Here is a 23,493-nt window from a genome sequence, read left to right as displayed (position 1 = left end):
TTACTTTATAGGTTCAAAGCTGTATCAGATGTATTTTTAAATTATTTTATCAGCAATCAGTTAGAAAAAAAACACTGATTACAATAATCAAAAAAAATGCCAAATATCAGATCCAATATTTGGCCAGGCAGGTAATCATCAACCCATATTATACAGTGAAAACATGCATGTAAACATATTTAGAATTTACTTTAACTTATACTGTTGATGCTTAATTTCATTTATTGCAGACTGAACTTTTGTGCTAAAGTACATTAAATATCAGGTACTTCCAGACTTTTACTCAAGTATAATTCATATAGATAACTTCACCAAAGTAATATTTTAACACAACATCTTTACCTACTATCTTAACTGAAATATGACTTCTCACTAACATTTAGTTTACATACATTTACATGTATGTATGGACTGTAAATACTATGGGCCGATATGGCATGTGGCTGATTATCTAATTTGATTGTCAGCATTTTTGCAAAGTAAGTAGTATTGAAAGTTATCAAATAAATGTGAGGAGAAAAAAGCTGTTTTAAAGCCTCCAACTTTGCACTAAATAATAAGACGTACATGCAGATGAAAAGTTGGGTGAAGTTTTGTAGTCCACAAAACATTTCCACCTCCATGAAATCATTGATTCAAAATCTGTGCAAAAATGTCTTCCTGTTCTGTTTGAATGAGACACACCTCCCTTTATTGGAGTTTAGTGCTTCTTATATTTCATATTTTTCTATGAAAAATCTGCAATTTTCCCCCCAATAGCTTCACGGTCGTGTCAGTCACATGGCAGGGAGGCTAGTGAAAAAAGTCAGGTGAAGTTTTGTAGACAAACCATCAGGATGGAGGTGAGTAGATAATGATGATTTTGTAAACTTCTCCTTTTAACACATTAGGAATGCACACTAACGAGCTTTGATTTTTTAGTTTGCTGTTGATGCAGTCTGTTCTTCCACAATGCAGTGCACAAAGGAAGTGGTGGAGCTCCACACAGCTGGGAAAAATTTAATTGTGGATGGTGGTGAAGGAGCTCTGGAAACAAGTCAGACAACAACTTAACAACAAAATAGTTAAGTTTAATTAGCATCACGTTTATTTCTTCTATTTCAAATATAAAGAACATGTAATAAAGTGAATACTGGGCACACTACATTCATTTCTTTTTGAATTGCATTGGGACAACAGTGTACATCACTAGCACACTTCAGACTTTGTGTACTGCAGTCATATTTACAGTGTGGCCACATATCAGAATTTGTTTGCAGTATGGAAATGTGCTGCAGCTGATGGATTTCATTTCACATTAATGGCAGTCATAGTAAATTGCATGTGCCATTTCATGCAAGTCTACAGGTTTGGCCAGTGTCATGATAGAGATTACACTGGGTCATCAAATCAGTAAAACCTGCTCATAAAAATGATTTGTATAATTTCTCCAACCCTAAGAGTGTTACAGTGCCCTTCAAGTTCACACAAGACATTCTGACATGTCATGGTAAAAGAGCACAGGTATAAATGGCATCAATTATGGGTGAAATGCCATTTAGCTTCTTCAGTTTCCATCTGTGCAATGATGGTATCTGAAGGTATCTGAAGGTACACCTCCAGATACCTAGAGGATCCGGAAACTGACGATGCATTCAGGTGTGCTCTCAGACAATGGGAGATGGATGGGGGGACTGTGTCAAGCAGGTGCCACCTACTGGACATTAGGGTGATGTACCTACCTTTGTTAGTGTAATTTAGGCCACTTTCATGTCAGAACCATGTGACGGTCCCAACACAAACATAATGTGATAAAATATTAGAAACATTTTCTTATTTGTGACTGATCAGAATATTACATCACTGACCTCCTTATGCAATTCCCAGGGATCGTGATTGACTCAGAATCAGAATCAGAATTCCTTTATTGGTCCTGCAAACGGGGATATCTGTGTGTCACAGCAGCCTAAGGACAGTTCAATTTAACAACAAACAATAAATAAACAATGTAATAAAAAGGTAAGAAATAGATTCTTATACACATAATATGTACACTTGCCCCGCCCCTTCCTGTGACATCACCCCCATGAAGTCATCATTCATTTAATCTCATTAATTTTATGGTAAATGTACAGAACAGAAATCAATTATACTTGAGCTGAGGTGTCCAAATTACCTGAATTCACTCGATTACAATATTAAAGTAATGTAACTTGATTACATTCTGTTAGTATTGGAATAATAACAAATAAAGACAAGAGAAATGAAATATCAATAAAAAATGTGACATTTTTTAGTCCTATTAACAATTACTTATCTGAGTTGGTTCTCTTAATATTTGTTATAATTCTAATTTAGCCTCATTTGACAAAACTGATAGCGAGATTACAGGAAACATGACACAGTAAAGGAATCCAGACTGGGACTCAAACCCGGGCAAAGGCAAAGTTACTGCCAACGGGACACCTGCTACCAACTGAGCTATACACCATTCAACACCTGACTCTCTGGTTGGAATTGGATTGAAGTAAACCAAGCAAAATAAGTCCCGCCCACAGGTTTTCAGACGAATGCAGGTGGTTAGCGCCAAAAGGGGCGGTCTCGCTCGTTTCCCCCGTGAAGCTAGTGCATTTCCCTCCAAAACTTTAAGATGCCTATATTAATCACTGAGGTATCTTCACTCTGATCTGAGCGGCTCTTCTCTGAGGACACAAATAAGGTCAGTAAACTGTTCTGTACAAATCTGCTTTATGTCTACAGTTACCTGCTCAGTACAGGTGTATTCATGTCTGTGTGGGAGGTGTACAGATCAGTTATTACTTACCGATTTCAAGTAATAAGCCCAGGTGATGTTCCTTCATGTATCAGCGAGCTCCACATAACTATCATCGTGCGTTGTGCATATGTGCGGGTTAAAAGGGAGCCAGCCTCCCTCTCATGTCAGTGACATTTGTTTTTGCCTTGAATGTTTCTGAAATAACTTTGAACATGAAGCTGAAGATCTCTCATTTAGGTTAGGTGTTGAGGTAAATTCGGCTGGAACATAATCCTTTTCCAACATCCAATTAAATCCGTAATGGACGTTATGTTTTGCTCGGTGCACCAGACCTCCATTGTGATTTTGGTCGTTTTTTCTCTGCCGCGAATTACTTGAATAATGCACAGTTAATTAGATGTAGGTCACTTCCTCAAAACACGTCTGTAGTTTCGGTAAAATCGGCATGAAACTTTTTGAAATGTATATTCTTTAGAACACCACGAAAACTGGTTAGCTAACATACTGGTCGTTTTAAGTGAGTGCTTATGCTATGCTATGTTAGCTAGCTGACTTTAAAGTTGTTGGAGATGCACTGCACGGTTTGGGAAACACGTTAGCAGCAGCTCAGCTGCTTTCATTAATGGGTAAGGAGGACACATTAACCGTGTACGGACAGTATAATGAGCTTAAAGACGTGTGAGTCATTTCATGTGGTGTTTTTACAGACAGGTTTGCATGTTAGCTAACGTGTGTGTCTGTTGTAGTGTTAGCATGACGCCATTATCATGCTGTGTAGCGTTAACTTGTTAATACTAGCATCATTACAGCCGAATATCAGAGTACAGCACAGTTATCCAACAGGCTCCATGTGTTGTAATGTCTAAGTATGTTAGTATGTCAGCATAGAAGGTCATTTTTAACAGCTTGAGTAGTTTATACACACAATAGCAGCCTCATAGTAATCTGCACCAATTGTATTACGTGTGTTTGTCTCAGTTCTGGTTTAGTGTTATTTAAATCACTGCACTGACTCCTTGTGTTTCAAAAGATAGACTTTAAAATCACATTACCTGTGTATATAGCACATGTTCTCGTGACTTAATACATTTGGTTTACTTTTGCTTTACCTGTAAAAAAAAACACATTTATTAAATCAGATTATTGTAGATTTTACAGTGCAGAGTGATGTGAGACTCCTGAAGAGATGTCATGCACATGGTTACAGACTATATCATTCTTTATTATAAAATTATAATCATGTAAGAAATCCACTTTTTGCCAGATGTGTCTGTACTCTGATTACATCTTATTTGTTCCTGTTGCAATCAGAATACACACACACGTATGTAGTCATCATGTTGTACTAAAGTACTTCATCCTCTCTCTAGGTGAACAGTGGGACTTGTCATCAGCTTCAAGTGGAGCAGCTCTGACCTGTATGGTGATCAGACCTGGAGAGGAGAGACACCTGGTCCAACAAGGTCAGTGCAATGGAGGTGCAAAAATTAAAGGCAGAAAGTGTGAGATTTGTCATTTGCTGTTCATTAATACTCTAGGATCAGTAAATGATTCTATAGGATAGTCGAGTCTCATTCACAAGTCGTTGAATACTGACAGTTTGGGTTGGCAGAAGCCACTACAGTGTCACTCACTGCTAGGACACCAGTCTCTCTCCCTCTGTCGCTGTTTGCCTTTTAAAAAACTAATTAAAAAGGCAAACACATTTGCAAACAAGCAATGTACAAGTAACTCCAATGGGAAATAAAAGAAGGAAGTAAAAGTTGTATTTTAAATGGGTTTTGCAATATTTTTGCAATATTATTTTAGTCAAATGGCCCTGTTTCAGTTCAAATGTTAAATGGGTTTTGTTTACTGAGAAGAAATATAAACAGTATGTCTGTTTAGAATGCCTGCATTTATTTTAGCTCATTTATATATACAATATGAATTATATAATTATATTTTATTTAACATGTATATCAACACTGTTCAGCCATAATATTAAAACAACTGACAAGTGAAGTGAGCATTGATCATCTTGTTACAATCAAATGTTCTGCTGGGAAACTTTGAGTTCTGCCATTTCTGTGGAGCCTCTTTGACAAACACCACCCACACAAACACTGTTCAGACCAACTACACCTCCTGGTGGCAAAGAACCCAAGGTATCAAACAGGCCTCCTCATTCTCCAGACCCCAATCCAGTTGAGCATCTATTGGAAGCGCCAGAACCAACTCCCATCTATGTTGGGGCCCCCATGGATCGTTCTTGGCTCAGACTGCATCCAGTGGAAGCTCAGTTGGATTGAAATCTGGGGAATCTGGAGGCCAGGTTGACACCTTGAGCTCTTTCCCACATTCCTCGGTCGTTCCTGAGCAGTTTTTTCCAGCGTTGCAGGTGCATTGTCCTGCTGGGGGGGCACTGCCATCAAGAAGTGCTGCTGCCATGAGGGGGTGTACTTGGTCTGCAGCTTTGTTTGGGTGACTGGTGTTTGTCAAAGAGACATCGACATGAATTCTAGGACTCATTGTTTCACAGCCTAACATGGCATTGGAACACAATGATGAATGTTATTTATTTCACCTGTCACTGGTTCTAATGTTGTGGCTCTCAGTGTACACACATGTTCATTGCTTTTTACAGATACACTCAAAACCTCCCAAAAAAAGACAAAAAATCTTCACAATTACACACAAAATAACCATAAATATACACAAAACCTCCACTGTGTAACACAAAATCTCCACAAAGAGGCTCAAAATCTTCACCGTGACACACAAAACCTTCACAATGACACACAAAATCTCTACAAACCTCTACAAATTCACTAAAAACGTCCACAAATACACAAAACTTCCAAAAATATACACAAAACTTCCACAATGATACAAAACCTCCACAATGACACAAAATCTCTACAAACCTCCACAAATACACAAAATCTTCACAATGACACAGAAAACCTCCAGAGACTCAAAACCTCCACAATGACACAAAATCTCTACAAACCTCCACAAATTCACTAAAAACTTCCACTAATACACAAAACCCCAATAAATATACACAAAACCTCCACAACGCCACACAAAAACTCCACAACGACACACAAAATCTCCAGACTCAAAACCTCAAGAAATACACACAAAACTGCCACAAATACACACAAAATCTCTACAGACCTCCACAAATTCACAAAAAATGTCCACAAAGAGACTCAAAACCTCAACAAATACACACCAAACTGCCACAAATAATCACAAAACCTCCACAATGACACACAAATCTCTACAAACCTCCACAAATTCACAAAAAACTTCCACAAAATCCCCACAAAACCTGCGCAAAGAGACGTGAAACTACCACTGCTCTTCTTTCTCATCTTGCAGGTGATGGACGGTTGAAAGGACAAATCACCAAGACGAACAAGATGAGCCAAATAATGGAGACGAACTGCCACAGGAGCCTAAAGGGAAAGTGTATCTTTCACCTGAACTTTACCAGGGGGATCAAACATGGCTGATATATCTGCAGTGTACTGATGGTCACTGTTCGTTTCTCCAGAACAAGAGGAGCCAGGAGCTGGACAACGGTGTCCTGAACTGAATCCTGATTTCCTGTAATCAAGTTTTGTGGACTGACATGTTGAGTGGTTGGTGCTCGGCCCAGGACAGGAATGCTCTGATCCATCCATCCACAGAGCATCAGTGACAGTGGAGAGGTGAGGTGTCTGCACAGAGCTCAACGAATACTGAAAAAGACTAAAAGAACCAGAAGTAACCACTGACGTAGCTTCTGTCCTCAGGCTGTGAGACTCCCAAACATTCTCAACATGGACTGCTTTGGTTTCTGTCCATCTGTGATGCAGCATTAAATGAGTCAAACTTATTTTACAAGCCTGTTGTTGTCAGATGTTTTCTATCAGATCAGTAGGAAATGTTGTGCTGCTCGCAAACAGACTCACACTCTCAGCTGTATAGACTTCAAACACAATAGCGCCACCGACCCTCAGAAGCTGCCATGTTCAATTCCACACTAAATGTCTGGAGAAGAACAAACAATACCAGTTTTCAAAATCTGTTGTCAATGCATTCAGAATCTCCTGTCGCTCACAATGTAACATTTTGGCAATGAGAGTTTTTGTGTTAATAGGAGCAGGAGGTATTTTCTTTAATTAAGCAAACTCACATACATTCTTTCATTCATCAAGGCAGAAACTCCTCAAATATTAATGTTCCCCATCTGTTTTTAATAAGTATTTTGTAGTTACGGAGTACGACTGAGGGTCAGTATAATGTCCATGGCATTTTGTCCCTCTTTTTTTATTCTCATGTCATCCCCCTTTGAAATCCATAAGGATCAACACCATGAATGCAATTTGGCCTGTACTTCCTGCCTTCCGTTGATCTAAGAGAAGTGAGGTTGTTTAGGGTAAGAGGCTGGTCATATCTTTGCCATTGTGGGGAGAAAAGTGCATCCAATATTATGAGCGGATAAATGCTTGCAAGAACAAACACTTTGTCTTTTTAAGACCTAATCTGTGATCAAAGAATGTTATTTTACATGAAGTCTCATTGACTGACTTGATCCAGTTTTATTTTCTGGACAACACACATCTGCTCACCTGAGTGTTTGAAACCAACTGTTAATTCTTCATCATCATTCATTGTTAACCCACAATCTCCTATCAATAAACCATACTTAGACAAGATGTTGTTTGTTTTTCTTTATTGTACAGAAAGAGCGTGTGAAATTTACTGAGGCTGCTGTCCTCTGCCGCGTCCGAAGCCACCTCTCTGCAACAGAGAAAAGATTTTGTCAGTACATCAGGCGAACCAAGATGAACAGAAGATATGAGTTTTATAATGGCTCTATGCATATTAAGTTTAGTTTGCAGCCGTTCCTTATTGAACCCATTATAAAACCGCACAGTTTCAGGGAGACTTGTATAATTACTGTAAAAAAGCATTCCTTATTTGCCACAACAAAACCTATTCAAGAGCAAAAGAATAGTCATCTTGGAAACAAATTTGAAAACCCACACAGGGAAATTTGAGAAAAAGCTGCAATACTTACGAACTGGAACTCTGTGGCAGCTCCAGCACCGGCCTCTGCTTTCTTGTCAGCACCAGCTGGTTGAGAAAATACAAATTACCACGTCAGCCAGCAATTTTCATATAATCAGATTCAAACTAGGACAGTTAAAAGGCTCCTTTACATATACAATGTTAGGTTTATTTGAGCAAGTACTCTCCACTACATTAAAAGAGAGGATGTCAAGGTAAATAACTTTATATACCTTACTTATATTTAAGCCTCACTTTGAGACTGTGTTGCTCATTTCAACCATTATTTCAGCACAAGACCACATATTTTTAGAAGTATACTCACGGGGTGCAGCAGATCGCCTGTATGCATCTCTGTCAGCCTCACCACGGTTGAGGCGAGCGGGCCTCTCTCCTTCCATTCCTGAGGAAAAACAGAAAATTCAGCTCAGGACCACTTTGGTTACAAGTAATTTTCTTGCAATAAAAGATGTAACCAGAAGACAACGACAACACTCTACAAAGGGGAGGAAATGTTTCGTTTTAATGAGAAAAACTAAATCAGTATGCTTAGGGGGTAAACAGATGCAGCACGGTCACATTTCATACTGCCCTTAACTGCCGTGAGCTCTAAAGCAGCACAATGGTGGCCAATAATCAAGAAAATTAAATATTTGCTATTCCTATAATGGGATTTCAGTTGATAAAGCTTAGGAGGACTTCAGATGGGATGGCACTCAACCAAAGTTCTGAGTGGGGATTTTATTCTTGCTGACTCTAAATTTGGCTGAGGCTGAGCTCCACACATGGACTACAGAGAGGCCACAGCAGAGAGAATGAAACATGCTTTTGGGGCCACAGCCAGTTTGTTCTACACTAACATACAGAGCTCATCATGCCAACAGAAATTTCATCAATGAGCCAGAAAAGAGTGCTGACTGTAAAGAACAGCTGAGCCAAATTAACTTTGCATTTGAACATGTTATACAGCAATTAGTTTAGTTGTTACACTTTGAAGTTGAGACCACCCAGCCTCTCTACCAGCAGCGAATACCTTCCACTCAGCAGGAGAAGATCAATGACGCCACAGGGCGGTGGTGAACATGAAGTCCACGAGTTTAGGTAACCATTAACCAGTCCAACAGTAGGCAGAGGTTATTCTACTGTTTTTTATAGCATTACATGCTGTATTAGAAAAATAAACTGGTTGGACTCAAATAAATGTATCTTCCTTTTCACATTGTTCACATGTTGCCATCGTATTAATATTATCTGTTATAGAATCATGTAGGCCAATATATCTGTGCAACCTTATCTTAAGCACAATTTTCTCTTCTCAAAACATTCCAATTTAATGTTAGGATACTAAAATTAAGAAACATCAGCTGTTGGAGTATTGTTCTGGATGCTGCAAGGCCACAAACTTAGTTTTAAAGTTCAGTCTCAGTGTAACCATCAACTTCACCTTAATAAACCAAAAACAAAATGATTAACACATCTTCCACATGCCATAAAGCACCAGTGACATGTGACAGAAGCAAAGGCACATTGTCCAATTTCAATTAATAATGTTCTAATTCATACAACAGACAAGACTGAACGTAATGTTAACAAGATGTGCTGATAAGGATGATTATGTGGCTTGACATTAAATCTCAAGTTTCAGTGCTTCTGGGGAAATCAGTAAAAGTTGTTTTTTAAGACTTGACTGTTGGCTTTTAATTTCCACAAATTATACAATATTTCATGTAAAGGTGATTTCAAGCCAACACACCTGGAACTTAACAGAGTTGCTGAACTCTGAATGATACCATGATGTTAATCTCTTTGGAATGCACCCACTCAGCAGGTTTACATCATCAGCTAATGACTTGTGTTCTCTTTTGTGAAAACTAAAGACACATTAATGTATTATAAATTAGTTGACACTACCTTTAGAAAAGGGACAATCAGTAGTTATCACTGCTAGTATTCTGCAGATTGCTGCACTAGCTCCAACCCCCCACAACATTTAACCACCACCAGAATCATTTTTGTTAGCGATCTTACCCTTGGGCCTGGGCCTTGCGGTCTCAGGGCGGGTCTGGCGGCGCAGGGTGGCGGGCACGATCTCAGGGGGGAGGTGGAGGAAGTCTCTCAGGTACTGGATACCCTCATTGGTGAGGTACCAGTAGAAGTGACGCCAGGCGAATTGCTCCTTGACATACCCACAGGACTTCAAGGACTGGAGGGAAAAGCACACACATTATGTAGTTCTCCCACTGAAATTGGAGCACTACCAACTAGTTGACTGTAAGTATTTACTGACTTGATCAAGTGTATCGTTTCACGTAATTATTCCCATCATAATCACCCGTAATAAACCAAAAAGAGCTTAAGTACCCTCACAGAGAACATTACGTGTTTCTTTACTCCCATTAAAGTCACTGTGTTCTGTTGTGTAAGTGAAGAACATGACACAACTTTGCACAAACTGCCAGCTTTTTAAAAAATCAAGACACAAAACTCTCGATACTGACAGATGCAGTACTTGATGAGCATCATCCATTTCTCTTTTCTCCCTCAACACACTACATTTGTAATCTACTACTAATCTAATACATTTCACAGATAGCTATTTCACAACATTTGCTATTCTGACAAGTTTTAAGGATGTTCACAGACTCCAACCATCTGCATCCAAAAAAAATAAAATCCATCATCTTAGATACAATGTGTTATAGTTTTGTTAATGAACACATCCAACTGAGGGTTCTGCCCAAACAAAACAGCAGCAAGTATTTCTGACTAACCTTTAGAGTTTTTCCTAATTTGCCCATTACGAAGGATGTGAACTTAACTATGTATTTATTAACTCAAATATGGTCAAATAAGAGGCAGAAATATATCAATATTTACACAATGCGAGTGGATGTTGCTCTCGTTTTCTGTGGCCTCTCGATGTCTGTTACACTTGAGGAAGTGCTTCTACAAGTGTAATAACCAGTGATTGCCTATATTTATGCCTTACATATAATTTTTTCCCGTCAGATCTTTCAACAAGGATACAGACACGGCACCAAAAACGACCCTGAGTGCGTGATGTCAGTACTACCCAAAGATGGAGGTCAAGCTTGGGCCAACTACCACAGGAAACTGATGATCACTGTCTATACAACTGGGATTCAGGCAACATCCACGTACAATTACAGTTATAATATCACTTTACATCCTCCATCACCCAGTTTCTCACCTGCATCGCTTTCATCACATGAAGGTTGGGCACATTCTTGTCAGCAAGCTCGGGATGCTTGGCCAGGTGGACATCTTTCTTGGCCACCATGACTCCCTCCTTGAAGAGGAGCTCGTAGATAGCAATGCGGTTCTTCTTGGGCATCAGCATCTGTGTTGAGTGACAGGTTATGCATCAATATCCACGCGTTCATGTCAAGCCAGCTCGCAGCAGCTTCCTCTGTGATAGCATGCTAACTTGCTAGCCTGATAGCTAACTAGGCAACATCTCTTGATAAACCTCAAGGAAGCAGAAAACCACATATCTTAGGTTTTATTAATGAATACATTGGTGATATTTTCTATGTTCGTATTAATAGCCAGACTTTTACAAACATTAACGTTCACAAAGCCGCCCGCGTTTAACAGAGAAAAATGGCAGTCGCCAGTAGGCACCACAGCCTGGATAACTTCCCAACTTTAGCGGCTAATATCTACGATTGTAACATATTTAACGCGAACATACGTTCACGGGGTATATTATGATATCAAACACTATCGAACATCGAAGATTATTGTTTAATAGGACATGAGATGGTGAAGATATATTTAGATTACGACGCCGGGTCTGTCTTTACCTTTCCACTTGATATGGGACCGGAGCCGGAAGGAACGGCTGTCGTTGATCAGGAAGGTTTATCCCCTCAGCCCGGCGCCGCTGGAGGTGTGTCGCCCCCTGCCGGCGTGGAAGGGAACACCTGCTGGGTTAATAGACAGTGCTGGGTTAGTGGTATTAAATAGTATACCAGATTGCATTTATTTGGCTGTAATACAACATTTTAAAGTTATTATTAATATGATGTTTTAAAACAAATTTTTGTCATTATGACATCATTGGTCTGCTCATGTGTCAAATTTCATTCATCCATCCATTGTCTGTAACCACTTTATCCCTTTTTTATGGTGTTGCGGGGGTTTTTGCTGGAGCCAATCCCAGCTGTCTCTGGGTGAGGGCAGGGTACACCCTGGACAAGTCGCCAGCTCATTGCAGGGCCTTCACTGATGGCTGAGGCCGCCATGCAAGGTGCCGACTGCACATCAGGAGCAATTTGGGGTTCAGTGTCTTGCTCAAGGACACTTCGACATGCAGCTCAGCCCGGAGCTGGGATTTGAACCAGCGACCTTCCAACCTGTTCTACAGCCGCTGTGTCAAATTTCAGTAAAATAAAAACATCCATGGGCCAGTTCTAAAAAACACTGGTATCAAAACATTGGACAAAATGTATGTATTTTATTTTTTCTTTTCAGTTAATTATATTGAATTCTCTTTATTCTCTTTATTAGACAGAGTCACTTTTCAACACACTCTAGTGTATAATGCTTGATGTTCCTCAGGTCAACAGTACATTTTTGGAAAACTGCATTCAGTTTCTGTGCCGCATACACTTGTACAATGTACATTTAAACTTGACAGAGTTATGCATATAGGTCAGTTTAAGACTTTGATTTCAAACTACTCATCATTTAAATTTAACAGTTTTTAACTGCTCTGTATGGTTGTCTGCCATTTATCTTTTAAGCACCTCTAGTGTTCATATTGTACAATATTGTGTATATACAAGTCTATTCCATTTCTCAACATTTTTATTATATTGTTTATTTTTTACTATTATTATTGTTTATTGTAATATTACTGTCTTTTGGCTGCTGTGACACAGCACTTGATACTTGATGTTCATTTTGCTACTTAATACTTACATACATTAAATGTGATATTCTAAATGAAAATTCAAGACCTGTACCTATAATGGTCTATCTTTATAAGGTAGTGTTACTGTTTTTGTTTAAGTAAAAGATCTGAACATTTCTTCCACCACTGGGAATGATCAACAGTAACTGTGCACGGTGACTTTATAAGGCAAGAAGCAAAGTATAGGATAACAAAAATATACATAATAAACTTTCATGAATTGCAAAGTCCGCACATAATATGCCAATTAAACCTTTAATCTTCAAAATGAAGAACGGCCAGAACACTTGTGGTAAACATGCTAAAATGTAATCAAATTCATATTCCTCAAGTGTTTACTGATGAAACATTAGCAATGACGTCCATCTAAATGATCCCATATTAAAGCAGAGCTGTGTTTGTTTAAGCCTTTTTATGACAGGCTGAGAGTTTAATGACCTGATATTAGTTCCTCATAACAAACAACTTCCACTCAGCTTCAGGACAACAAGTAATAAAATGACAAAGTCAAATTTTGTACATTTTCTTCTCCTTTCTCTCTTTTCTATTTTAAGAACTTCCCGACTTGGTTATATGTATTATGTATGTATTACTATGTGTATTATCTTATCATTGTTTTTATTCATTATTGTTAAATCCTTATCTTTGTCACAGGGAGGACTGGAGACAATGTTAGTTGACACTGTTCAAAAGCAGAAGGGTGCACCCTAAGCATGTCATCAGGGTGACATATACACTGACATAGAGAGATCTGAGTTACAGTTTAACCTATGAATGGGTTTGAACAAGCCGGAAAATGCCCCCAGCAGGGTCTCGAATCCGGCACCTTCTAACTGTGAGGCAACACTGCTGATCGTCCCCTCTTCCAACGTTTATTTTGAAAGGGCTTCCCGGAAGTCATTTTTAGATTTTGTGCAGTTATTTGCTATCAACTGTGCTCGTCTCGTTACTATTTATTTCTCTGTATTTCTATCTTAAGAACTCTCTAAATTGTTTTTACATATATAATTTTAATTCATTTTCTTGTATTTATTTTATTTTATTTTATTTTTTTACAACATGTTTTCCCGCCGATCCTTCCTACCACAAACGTTTATTTTTGAAAGGTCTTCCCGGATGTCCTGTTGCTCGTTATGGCTACCTTGACTCGGACGCAGGGACCATCCCCCATCTGGCGGCTGCTTTCAGCGACACACACACCGGCGATACAACGGAGGCAGTCCCTGCTGATGAAGACAATGATTACAGTGTAGAAATACTCAAAGAAGCTGGATTAAAAAATCGTTTTAGGTGAGTCATTCCTCATCTTTGTCAGCCGTTAGTCATTCCAGCGGCTGAGTTAACGTTAGCGCGGGGTTGCTGTCGCTAAAACTAGCTTAATTTAGTTCATGTTGCTGAACCTTTTCCATCTGCTACATTTTTTTTTTTTTTTACAATCAGCTGTGTTTTTTATGTGACTAAATTAAAGTCCACAGCGTTTAAAGTTACTTATTCTGAGAATGAGTCTCGTCATTGTGGGAGCTTCTTCTCGGTTTGCATCATAAAACCTGCAGTTTGGTGCTGAAGTGATCTGACGCTAACTTACCGCTAGACTGTGCACCTGCTTCGTGACACTCCATTACAAATTAAAGATAACAAGCCTATGTAATAATCAAATAAGTTTACAGTTTGACATAAGACATACATTAACAGCATTTGAATGGTTGTGCAGAGAATATGAGTGTAGAGAAGAAGGCACCCAGCAGCAGCAGAGGGCAGCAGGGATGTTTAAAGAAAGAAAGAAAAGAAAAAAAGAAAAGACAGCTTGTCTCTGGGGAGAGTCTGTGCTGCCTCCACACCAACACATTTCTTTGATTTATCATTGTAAAGCAGCTGGTGGTAAATCAGGTCAGGACTGCTGCGATGTGCCGACCTCCATGTGAACATATAGAGTGTGATCTGCTGAGAGAGCTCTGTCCACGGTTCTGAACTCTGATAACTGATGGACCACATCCATCACAGAACAGTACAACAACACCCTGCAGGGCATCTGGAGCGGAAACTATTCTATAGAAATGATAACATGAAATAGGATCTAGAGAGGAGAGTGGAGAGCCTTAAACAGAAGTCAATCTATTGGACAAAAAAACATTGTGTTCTCCCTCGTGTCTTAAAAGGCCACTGCACCCTTTCGTGTGGATCTGTTGGAGCCTGCTCTGTTGAGTCTGTGAACCTATCAGAGTTACTTCAGCAGCGGCTCTTTAACAACACACTGGAGGTGTGGAGTTTGACAGAAGTGGACATTTTCAAGGCAGGCATTTTTATGGAAGTGTAGAACTAGGGCTGAACAATATATTGATATTCTATTGTTATCGTAGTATGAGGCTATATATCGTCTTATATTTTCAAAATGATAAGGTTGTGAAATGGCACAGGTGATGTCTTTTCCTTGTTTTAAAGGCTGTATTACACTAAAGTAATTTCATTTTCTGAACTTACAAGACTGTTCTACTTGTTCCAATACTTGCCTTTACCCATTTAAAAGCGCATGGTACTAGTAACACCTCTGGACCTTCAATTATGTGTAATAGTTACAGGTGTCGTCTGTTATCTCAATCCCCAATCTGCCATGTCTGTAGTTTGTGAAGTAAAAATTCCAGCGCAAACTACCTGCCATATTTCAACAAACAGAGTGATCATCATCTTGGGGATTTTGGGTTGTATGTCTTTTGAAGCATCTATTTTCCTGCTGTAAGACAACTGAAACATAAAATATGTAGTTTTGGGGGAGGGATTTTGACAAGAAGAGGATGATCTTCATTGGCAGTTTTTTAAGCCTAAATGAACAAAATCATGACTGAATAAACAAACTGCCCTTAAAGAACTACACAGTTTCATATTGTTTTACTTTGTTTATATTTGGCGGACCCTGCCATCTTTTTGTTTTCAAACAGTGTTCGGGGGACCTTATTTTACTCTGAGAACAGCGTGTTTATTCTGTGATGAGAAAAATAAATATGTCTGAGTTTCGAATATTACTTCATTAATGTTGTTGATATCAAATTTCTGAGTTTGAATTTCCTCTCCAAAAATACATAGTGCCTCTTTTAAAAAGATTGATGGCAGCGAAGATTAGGAGCGACAGAATGCTGTCGCATTCAAGAACGGCAAGAGCTGTAAATGTGTGTTTATGCTTGTACCACATGCAGAACATTAATGTGGCTGTTGACAAACAGACGCTCTGCTTCTGGAATTTTGAAGTTACACAGAGCCTCAGCATTATAATCCAGGGGATAATGTCAGTGAATCAGAGTAAAACACAGACTGCACCAAATGAAACAGACGTGGGGAGTTAATTTCTAAATCTCATCAGGTCCCCTGGTGATACTAGTCCCTTGCTTAAAGGACTTTAGCCATTGTATCCACATTAATCATGATTATTTATCAAATATTTTCATTGAAGTAATATTTTGTGAAGTTAGTCATTCCTACAATGATGTAGTTGGCAGCAGAGTAATCCACAGTAGGTTTGCTTGATTACGTACTTCTAATGTTATTCTAACTGGTTCTGAAATGATCAGATGTTTAATCACTAAATAATCAAAAACAATGTTAATTATTGCTTAATTTTTAAATTATTTATCAAGCAAATAATTGCAGTGTCAGCTTCTCAAACCTGAGGTTTTCTCTGGGTAGTAGTCATTGTTAATTGTGTGCGTTTGGGTCCTTCACAGTAACGTGCAGTTTGACAAAAAATTAGTTATTCAGAAAAATCACAAAAAAGTGTTTTTGCTGTCAGCAAGCTGAGCAGAAATCCTCGGCCTCCTACGCTATTTCATGTCATTTTACTTGTGATCATCACACCCTTAGACCTGCAACACAGTGTAACAGCTGTGCTATAAGATAGGTTCATTTGTGTGAAGAAAATTGTTACTGAGGAATACATTTTGATTCAGTTTCATGAACTACAAAATGTTTTTTTTTCTATAGTTATCATAACTATACATAGATCTTTCAGGGTTATTCAACCATTTGTATGTGGTGTATTCAGTTTGATAAATAAATCACATGCTAGAGTACTTTATTTCATGGAAATATCTTAGCTTAGGGTCATCCAGAGAGAGGGAGAGAGGTGAGAGTGGATTTGCGTCTCTGCACACAAGTGCTTTGATTTGAGCGACTGTCTAATTGGATTAATCCATGTGACAAATGAGCGACACTCATTTGATTTGTGGCTCCCGGTTCAACTCCTGTCTGTTTTTGTGGGCGCACTGGCAGATGAGCCGTCGTTGCTAATGTAATTAATTAGACTAAACCCCAAGTCGCCTTTTTTTTTTCTTTCTCTGTATAAATAATTATAGATCTGACCATGTTATTCCCAGTGGGCACAGACACCACTGTTTGCTTCCAATTTCCATTTGCACTTACAAGCGGGGCATGTCACATCTGGTGCTGACGAGCCCCAGTGGACGTTAGCTGATTGAAAGCTATTAAGCTAACTTATTCTTTTCTATTAGTCCCTTTTGTTACCAAGAATATGGCTTAGACTTCATAAGCCTTTTTCACCCACATATGTCTGGGTTTGGATGAATGCAATTAAAATTTTGACTTTATCTCATTTCCTTTGAGAATGACGTCAACATTAAATTAGTTATAGTTGTTTAAAGCTGAGTGCTGCTCTCCTGTAAGGTCTCTCAGTTTGGAGCTTCTCTTCAAGTATGGACAAACAGTTGTGTTATGTTCTGAATGGAAAGCACTTGAAGCTTCCTGCTTATTCAGAGACTGTTAAGATGTACAGGCGTGATGGCAAGAGAGCAGGGCTCTGGCTGTGGTCTGTAAACTGTAAAGTAATTGGAGCCTGAGATCGGATCCTCACAGGGGATCATGGCAGAAAGGCAGGCTGCGTGTCCTTAAAGGGCCAGGGGGGGTTGAATTGTCCGTCATTTTTTCTAGCTGATGTCACACAGGAGAAGATTCAAGGAGTTTGACCTGTGATGTGGTGTGTTTGGTATTGCCGTGATACAATGGGGGAAAAGGGCAAAACTGTCATTACATACCAAGGCATGCTGCGTTGTGCAACCGTTGGAACCTTGGAGTGGCAGCCCAATATGAGATAACAATTGAATTGAAAGAATTGTCCTGCCTTGCCAGATAGTAAATGTCATTTATTGTTTTGTGTTTTATGAAAGATGGCAGGCAGCTCTGTGAAGACATAATACCAAGACGAGCCTGATTCCCTCTGAGCAGACACAGGGGGCATCATTCACCCTATTACAAGACACTGTACCTTCAAAATGATTGTGAAGCGCTGAGTTGAGGAGTAGTGGATGAGAAAACAAAGGAGTCATTTTGGACACCGCTCAAAAAAATCACCAAACAGAGAACCTGAAACCAGGAATTTTGGTGGCAAATTTGCTTAAAACATATTCAAATCATTAATTGATTGTAGGAAGTCGTTGCTAAATCGTGTTCTGACTAACTGATTAATCATTTTGGCTTCGAAATGTCCTGTCTACAGTATAAATAATACACACATTTGTCCGGGTAGGTGTCTGTTTAAGTTCCCAGTTTTCATCCGAAGCTGACTCAGCAATCCAGTCATGATGAAAGGCAAATCTACAACAGACGTGGGAGTTGTGTTATGTATGAGGTCTTCCCAGACGCTGATTAGAAATTCCCCCTGTTGTGTCCATACTGTCTGACTGTGCTGCATCGTGCCTATAGTCTCTGAATCAGCAGAATTTAACCAGGAGGCTGTATGCTGCAGATCAGCAGCAAACGGCTTCAGGCCAACGCAGCTGTTTTGTCCTGAGGTGCATCGAGGTCCCCGCTTGGTGATAAATCCATGATCAGACAGACAGTGTGGGCTAAGGTCAGTCTCAAGACCTATTCTGTATTTTCCCTTTTTACAAGCTGAAACGCTCACTGTGAGGGTTTTCTGCTTTTTGAAATCTCTTTCGTTTGTGTATACTGAATATATATATATATATATATATATATATATATATATATATATATATATATATATATATATATATATATATATATATATATATATATATAGTAGCTGTAGCTTAACTACATATTAGGCTAATTCAATGTCAGTCAACAAGTCAGCCTTGTATGACTGCCACTAAGAGTTGTGCGATAAGCCGATGTGAATCGTTGATGCATGCCTCCACTTTCCGGAGGGCCATGAATCAGCCCGTATCTCCGGGGCTCCCTGTTGTGGATGGTACATTACAGAACCCATCTCACAGCTTAAGAGGAACAAGGAGAGGCTATTAGAGGTTGTTGGCCGCAGGTTCGCTTCAATCCTCTGAGGCTCAAGCGTGTCAGATTTATAGTGTCAGTGAAGAGCTGTAGAGCCAAAAGAGGAGGAAGGAAGAGGGCTTGATGTTACCATGACGACTGGGCTTGTTAAAGATGGGGTCTGTGTGCCCAGGAGTGAAGAAGGGCTGCAAGTCACCATTATTTTCATCATTGATTGATATGCAGATTATTTTCTCGATGAGTCATGATAAGTGAAGAAGTCCTGATGTACCATCTAGTGTGTTTTTAGACACAAAATTGCTTTAACTTTTATTAAATCTGTGTATCAGACGAGTTGTTGCTTTATTGATTATTTATCCATAGAAAATTGGCATACAATCATTCTATATTGTAGATTGATGGATTGTTTGCCGTTTGAACCGCAGCCTACACACACTGAGTGCATCACTGATGGTGTTTCCTCTCACTTCGAATGCCCAGAGGAGTTCTCATTCATGAGAACAACAACAGAGGCTTTTTGAGTGTGCGGGCAAGTGTGTGTAGCTCTCATAGCTTTTAGCAGCTGCACTGTCACTGAATGAGTCACTTACATTTCCCTGCTCAGTATCGGCGTCAGTGTGTCCTGACTACACTCTGACTCCAGCAGCTGAACCAGGGGCTTCAATAAAGGCCCTGTCCCCACTGACTCCCTGCACCGGGCATTGAAAAGAAAAAAAAAAAAGGTTATTGATTACAGACGAACTGCTACGGAAAGCACAGAGTGTCCTCCACACTTGTCCTTGAGTATTGATTGAATTCTTTTAACCGTGGAGTATGAGAAAGTAGCTCCTCAGAGAATATTAAACGGTCTTTTATAACCGTACATGCAAAGAAACTTCTCAGCCGTGCTTTTTTCTCCGGAGACATCATAGTTAAATTGAAGTAGTGGACCGTAGGTGAATGACACACATCATGTCCATGGGGAAGTGAATAGAAACTGGAAACAAGGCAAGAGATGTTGTCACTCAGCACCTGCAAAAGAAAAATGAAAGAAAAATGATGATGAATTATTACCTAAAATAACCCGTAGGCAGCACTCTGTGTCTTGGGTTTTGTTTCCATAAGTGTACAGTAAATTTAAAATGTAAAGAGAAACTGTAATATCAGTAAGTCTTAAGTTTGCAAGGTCAAGAGTGAACTTTCAGTCTTTTCAGCCAACCTAAAATAAAGTAATTTTAAATTTCTAATTGTACAACAGCCACTGAGGAAGATTCCTGTGATACTGCTTCTGGTCAGGACTTAGATCCCAGAGTGGTATCATGCAACAGGATGCGCTAGGGCTAGCCTCCTTAGCCTGCTTACTTAAAGCAAAACTCTCACCAAAATGCAACCAAGGCTTTTTTTGTGAATGTATGTGAGTCAAACCTTTGTGTAAAAGCATAATTACGATGAAAGAGGTACTTCTAAGATTTAAAAGTGCGTCTTTCATCGTAATTATGCTTCTACACGAAGGACTGACTCATATACATTCACAAAAAAAGCCTCGGAAGCATTTTGGCGAGAGTTTTGCTTTAAGTAGATATCTTGGCAATACAGTAAAAAGATGTCTTTGACATAACGTCAAATTCTGTTGTTAATTTTAGTTAATCTTTGAACATTTTAAACTTAAATTCTAATATATTGCACCTTTGAACTTGGAGCATGAGACAGGAGATGGTTAGCTTAGTTTAGCATAAAGGCTGAAGGCAGGGGGAACAGCTCACCTCTCAGTCTCGGTTGAAGTTTTAAAAAAAAAAAATCTGCCAACTAGAAACTCCAAAGTAAAGTAATATTGAAACGTAATATCTTATTATAGTGAAAAGTTCAAAATGTAACTAACTGCAATACATAAAACTAAAGAGTGTGTTTTGGTGAGGAAGTTGTTGGGGGACTTTGACTCATGATCTCAGGACGCTAGATGTGAAATCACTGCAGAAAGACAGACTCAATTATAAGATTGTGTTGCCCATTCGAGTAATAAGACCAGGCCCGCAGCCCTTTCAGCTCTTCTTTTGCCTGCACAAGAGGTCGTATATTACTTCCTGCTATAATGGGATAGAACACCGGGGTCAAATGGAGCCAGCCCCACAGGGAGAAATGTGATTAGATGATACACAGATGGCACATACCGTGGAGACGAGCATCTGTCTGTGTATAAAGACGACTGGCTTTATTGGAGTCTTTGAGGACTATATGGATTTCAGCTGACAGTCCTGCAAGTTGTTACCCTCTGCTGTGTGGAAAAAAAAGTGGCAGGCAGCTTTGGCAGGAGCTTCTCCGTCTGTTATCGGAGGACACACACCTGTTTGCTTTGATTCAATTTATTCAGACCAAATGACAAAAGAGCTTTGTGTGTTTGTCCTCAAATGTGTTGATTAATGCTTTTGTTTCTGTGAAAAAAACGGCTTCCACTAACGATATGTTATTTTGAGGATACTAATATTCTTCTCTTCGTGACTTATCGTGGCTCCGAGATCTTTCTCCTTTAGTTGAAAGTCACTCAGACTATGCACCCTTCGCACGTTTCATCCATTGTACATCTGCAAAATCGGTATTGATTGATTGCACAGCACAGCTGACCTGATGCCCTGATGTTGTCCGATGCCCATCTGTCCTCCACAGAACAGGCTTTATCTAACCACCTGTGTGACCGTCTCCTCCCTCTGCTCTTCCTGTCTGCCTCCATCTTTGTGATGACTAATTTTGTGTCCTTCTCTCTGTCTCTGAATCTCCTTTACTGACCACATGGACGCCTTTCTGAGGAATGTGTGTGTGACAAGGGAGAGCCCTCAGTCTCCACCCTTCCTCGCAGCTAGCTAATTATTGATGGTCAAATAAAGTGTCCTCCCAGGGATCTGTCAAAGTTCAGTCTCGCAGTGTGTGTGTGTGTGTGTAAAAGGTGTGCTCCTGCATACCGCAGGATGTGTCATGATTGCAACTGAGCAGTGACGTGCTGTTAGTCTGAGTTTCAGGTGTCACTTTTACTGAAAGCTGTGAGAAATTACTTGAAGTGACGCTGTCGAGAACTGAGCGGCTGTAGAGAGGACAGACGAGGTTTGGTTATATCCTCAGAATCTGTAATGACATGTTTAAATTTCTTTAAGACCTTAGTGTTGTGTGTTTGTGGTTGTATTGCTGAATTTGTAGTTGAGAGCTTTTTCCAGTAGTTGTTTCCATATTAGCTGTCATGTAACAGATAATAACACCTGAGTTGAATGAGTGATTGTTTCTTTTGTGTAAATTCAAGTGCTATTTAAAACAGATGCTGGTGAAAAAGTCATCTTAGACTAAGTACGCACAGACTCTTTGTCTTATCTAATTAAAGGTTAAGGACTTTTTAAGAGCCCTGTACCAGTTAGCATTGAATGTATGATATACAGTTTTTTGACAAAGCTTCACAACCAGATATATTGATGTCTTTTTTATTCCTTGCTTCTGTCATCTTTGTCAAAACCAGAGCTGCAACGATTAGTCTATTAATCAATGACTCAAAAGACGATCAATTGCCAACTATTTTGTTAATCAATTAATCGTTTCAGCCATTTTTTTAAGCAAGAATGTGGGTTCCAGCTTCTTAAATATGAGGATTTGCTTCAGGACTGTTTGTTTGACAAAATTAGCAATCTGAAGACGTTGCTCTGGGAAATTTAAAAAAAGCATTTTTCACAATTTTTATGACATTTTACAGACTAAACAATCTAGAAATTATCAATTGATTGATTGATTGACAATTAATGTAACTGTTAGTAGCAGCCCCAAAACCGAGGACATACATTACTTAAAAGTCAACTTCACAGCTGATTGTTCAAAGATGTAGTGTGTCATGCTAGTGGCGGCTAATGTGGCCTCGAGTTGTTAGTCAAAACCAACGCCCGACGTTGTTTCTGCGTCAAGTGACATCACCTGAGACAACTGATCAGAGTTTGTGCTGTTCCCTGTGCAGTCAGGAATGCTTTGATCTAAGCTTCACAAGTTATAAAAAGAAGCCGTGTTTCCATCGACATAATCTACGCACATTTTCAAGTATCACATTGAAAAGAATTGGAGAAAACGTCCTCAATCTAGCAAAAAAATATTAACCCTTTTTGCCTGTTTCAAAAAAGAGTTATTGCACTCAATGGGAAATATGAACACCTTGTCTCAATAAGCAGTTAACATTAATGTTTGTCTAGTCCATGAAAAAAAGACAGCATTAGATACGTATTCACAAAAGTTTCTCAGACATACCCTTTGACACCCTCTGTATACAGATGAATGTTGATAAGGTGTGGTTGGCCAATTCACTCCCCATTTATCTTTTAGTTCTGTTATTGATCATCTGAGGCTTTATTTCCTGTGTGGATAATTGGCTTCCAAGTTGGGGATCACCTTTAGCTCCTTCCAGACAGAAAGACATTAACTGCACTGTATAAAGGCTGTAACTCCTAAACTAAGTACCATTGTGGATGTATTGAAGTTTGCCTGTGTCCAGAACTTGTATATT

The 23,493-nt window shown here is 39.2% G+C and overlaps 2 protein-coding genes and 1 long non-coding RNA gene across 4 annotated transcripts in view; 2 read left to right on the top strand and 1 right to left on the bottom strand.

Moving 5' to 3' along the window:
- The first annotated feature begins 2,622 nt into the window (after nt 1-2,622).
- LOC115584154 (uncharacterized) lies at nt 2,623-7,444 on the top strand. The gene is made up of 3 exons (XR_003984492.1): nt 2,623-2,698; nt 4,126-4,218; nt 6,125-7,444. It is a non-coding gene; the product is annotated as an uncharacterized LOC115584154 (long non-coding RNA).
- A 2-nt stretch (nt 7,445-7,446) lies between these two features.
- Nucleotides 7,447-11,784, bottom strand: rps10 (ribosomal protein S10). The gene is made up of 6 exons (XM_030421588.1): nt 11,629-11,784; nt 11,013-11,162; nt 9,830-10,004; nt 8,127-8,204; nt 7,812-7,867; nt 7,447-7,531 (listed from the first exon to the last, which is right to left on the bottom strand). The coding sequence occupies exons 2-6, from the start codon at nt 11,160-11,162 to the stop codon at nt 7,490-7,492; spliced, it is 501 nt and encodes a 166-aa protein (XP_030277448.1). The 5' UTR covers nt 11,629-11,784; the 3' UTR covers nt 7,447-7,489.
- Nucleotides 11,785-13,830: 2,046 nt separating this feature from the next.
- The window catches only part of pacsin1b (protein kinase C and casein kinase substrate in neurons 1b), a 33,036-nt gene continuing 23,373 nt past the window's right edge, over nt 13,831-23,493 (top strand). Inside the window, exon 1 of one of the 2 annotated variants that reach the window (XM_030421045.1) lies at nt 13,831-14,030. The gene's annotated coding sequence lies outside the window, so the exon portion shown is untranslated. Of the gene's footprint in view, nt 14,031-22,045; nt 22,065-23,493 lie in introns of those variants that run through there. The other variant, XM_030421048.1, reaches the window with a different exon arrangement.

Source organism: Sparus aurata, chromosome 6 (genome assembly GCF_900880675.1).
Source record: "Sparus aurata chromosome 6, fSpaAur1.1, whole genome shotgun sequence".
In the NCBI taxonomy this organism is placed as follows: Eukaryota; Metazoa; Chordata; class Actinopteri; order Spariformes; family Sparidae; genus Sparus; species Sparus aurata.
This window is presented reverse-complemented; position numbering and strand designations above follow the sequence as displayed.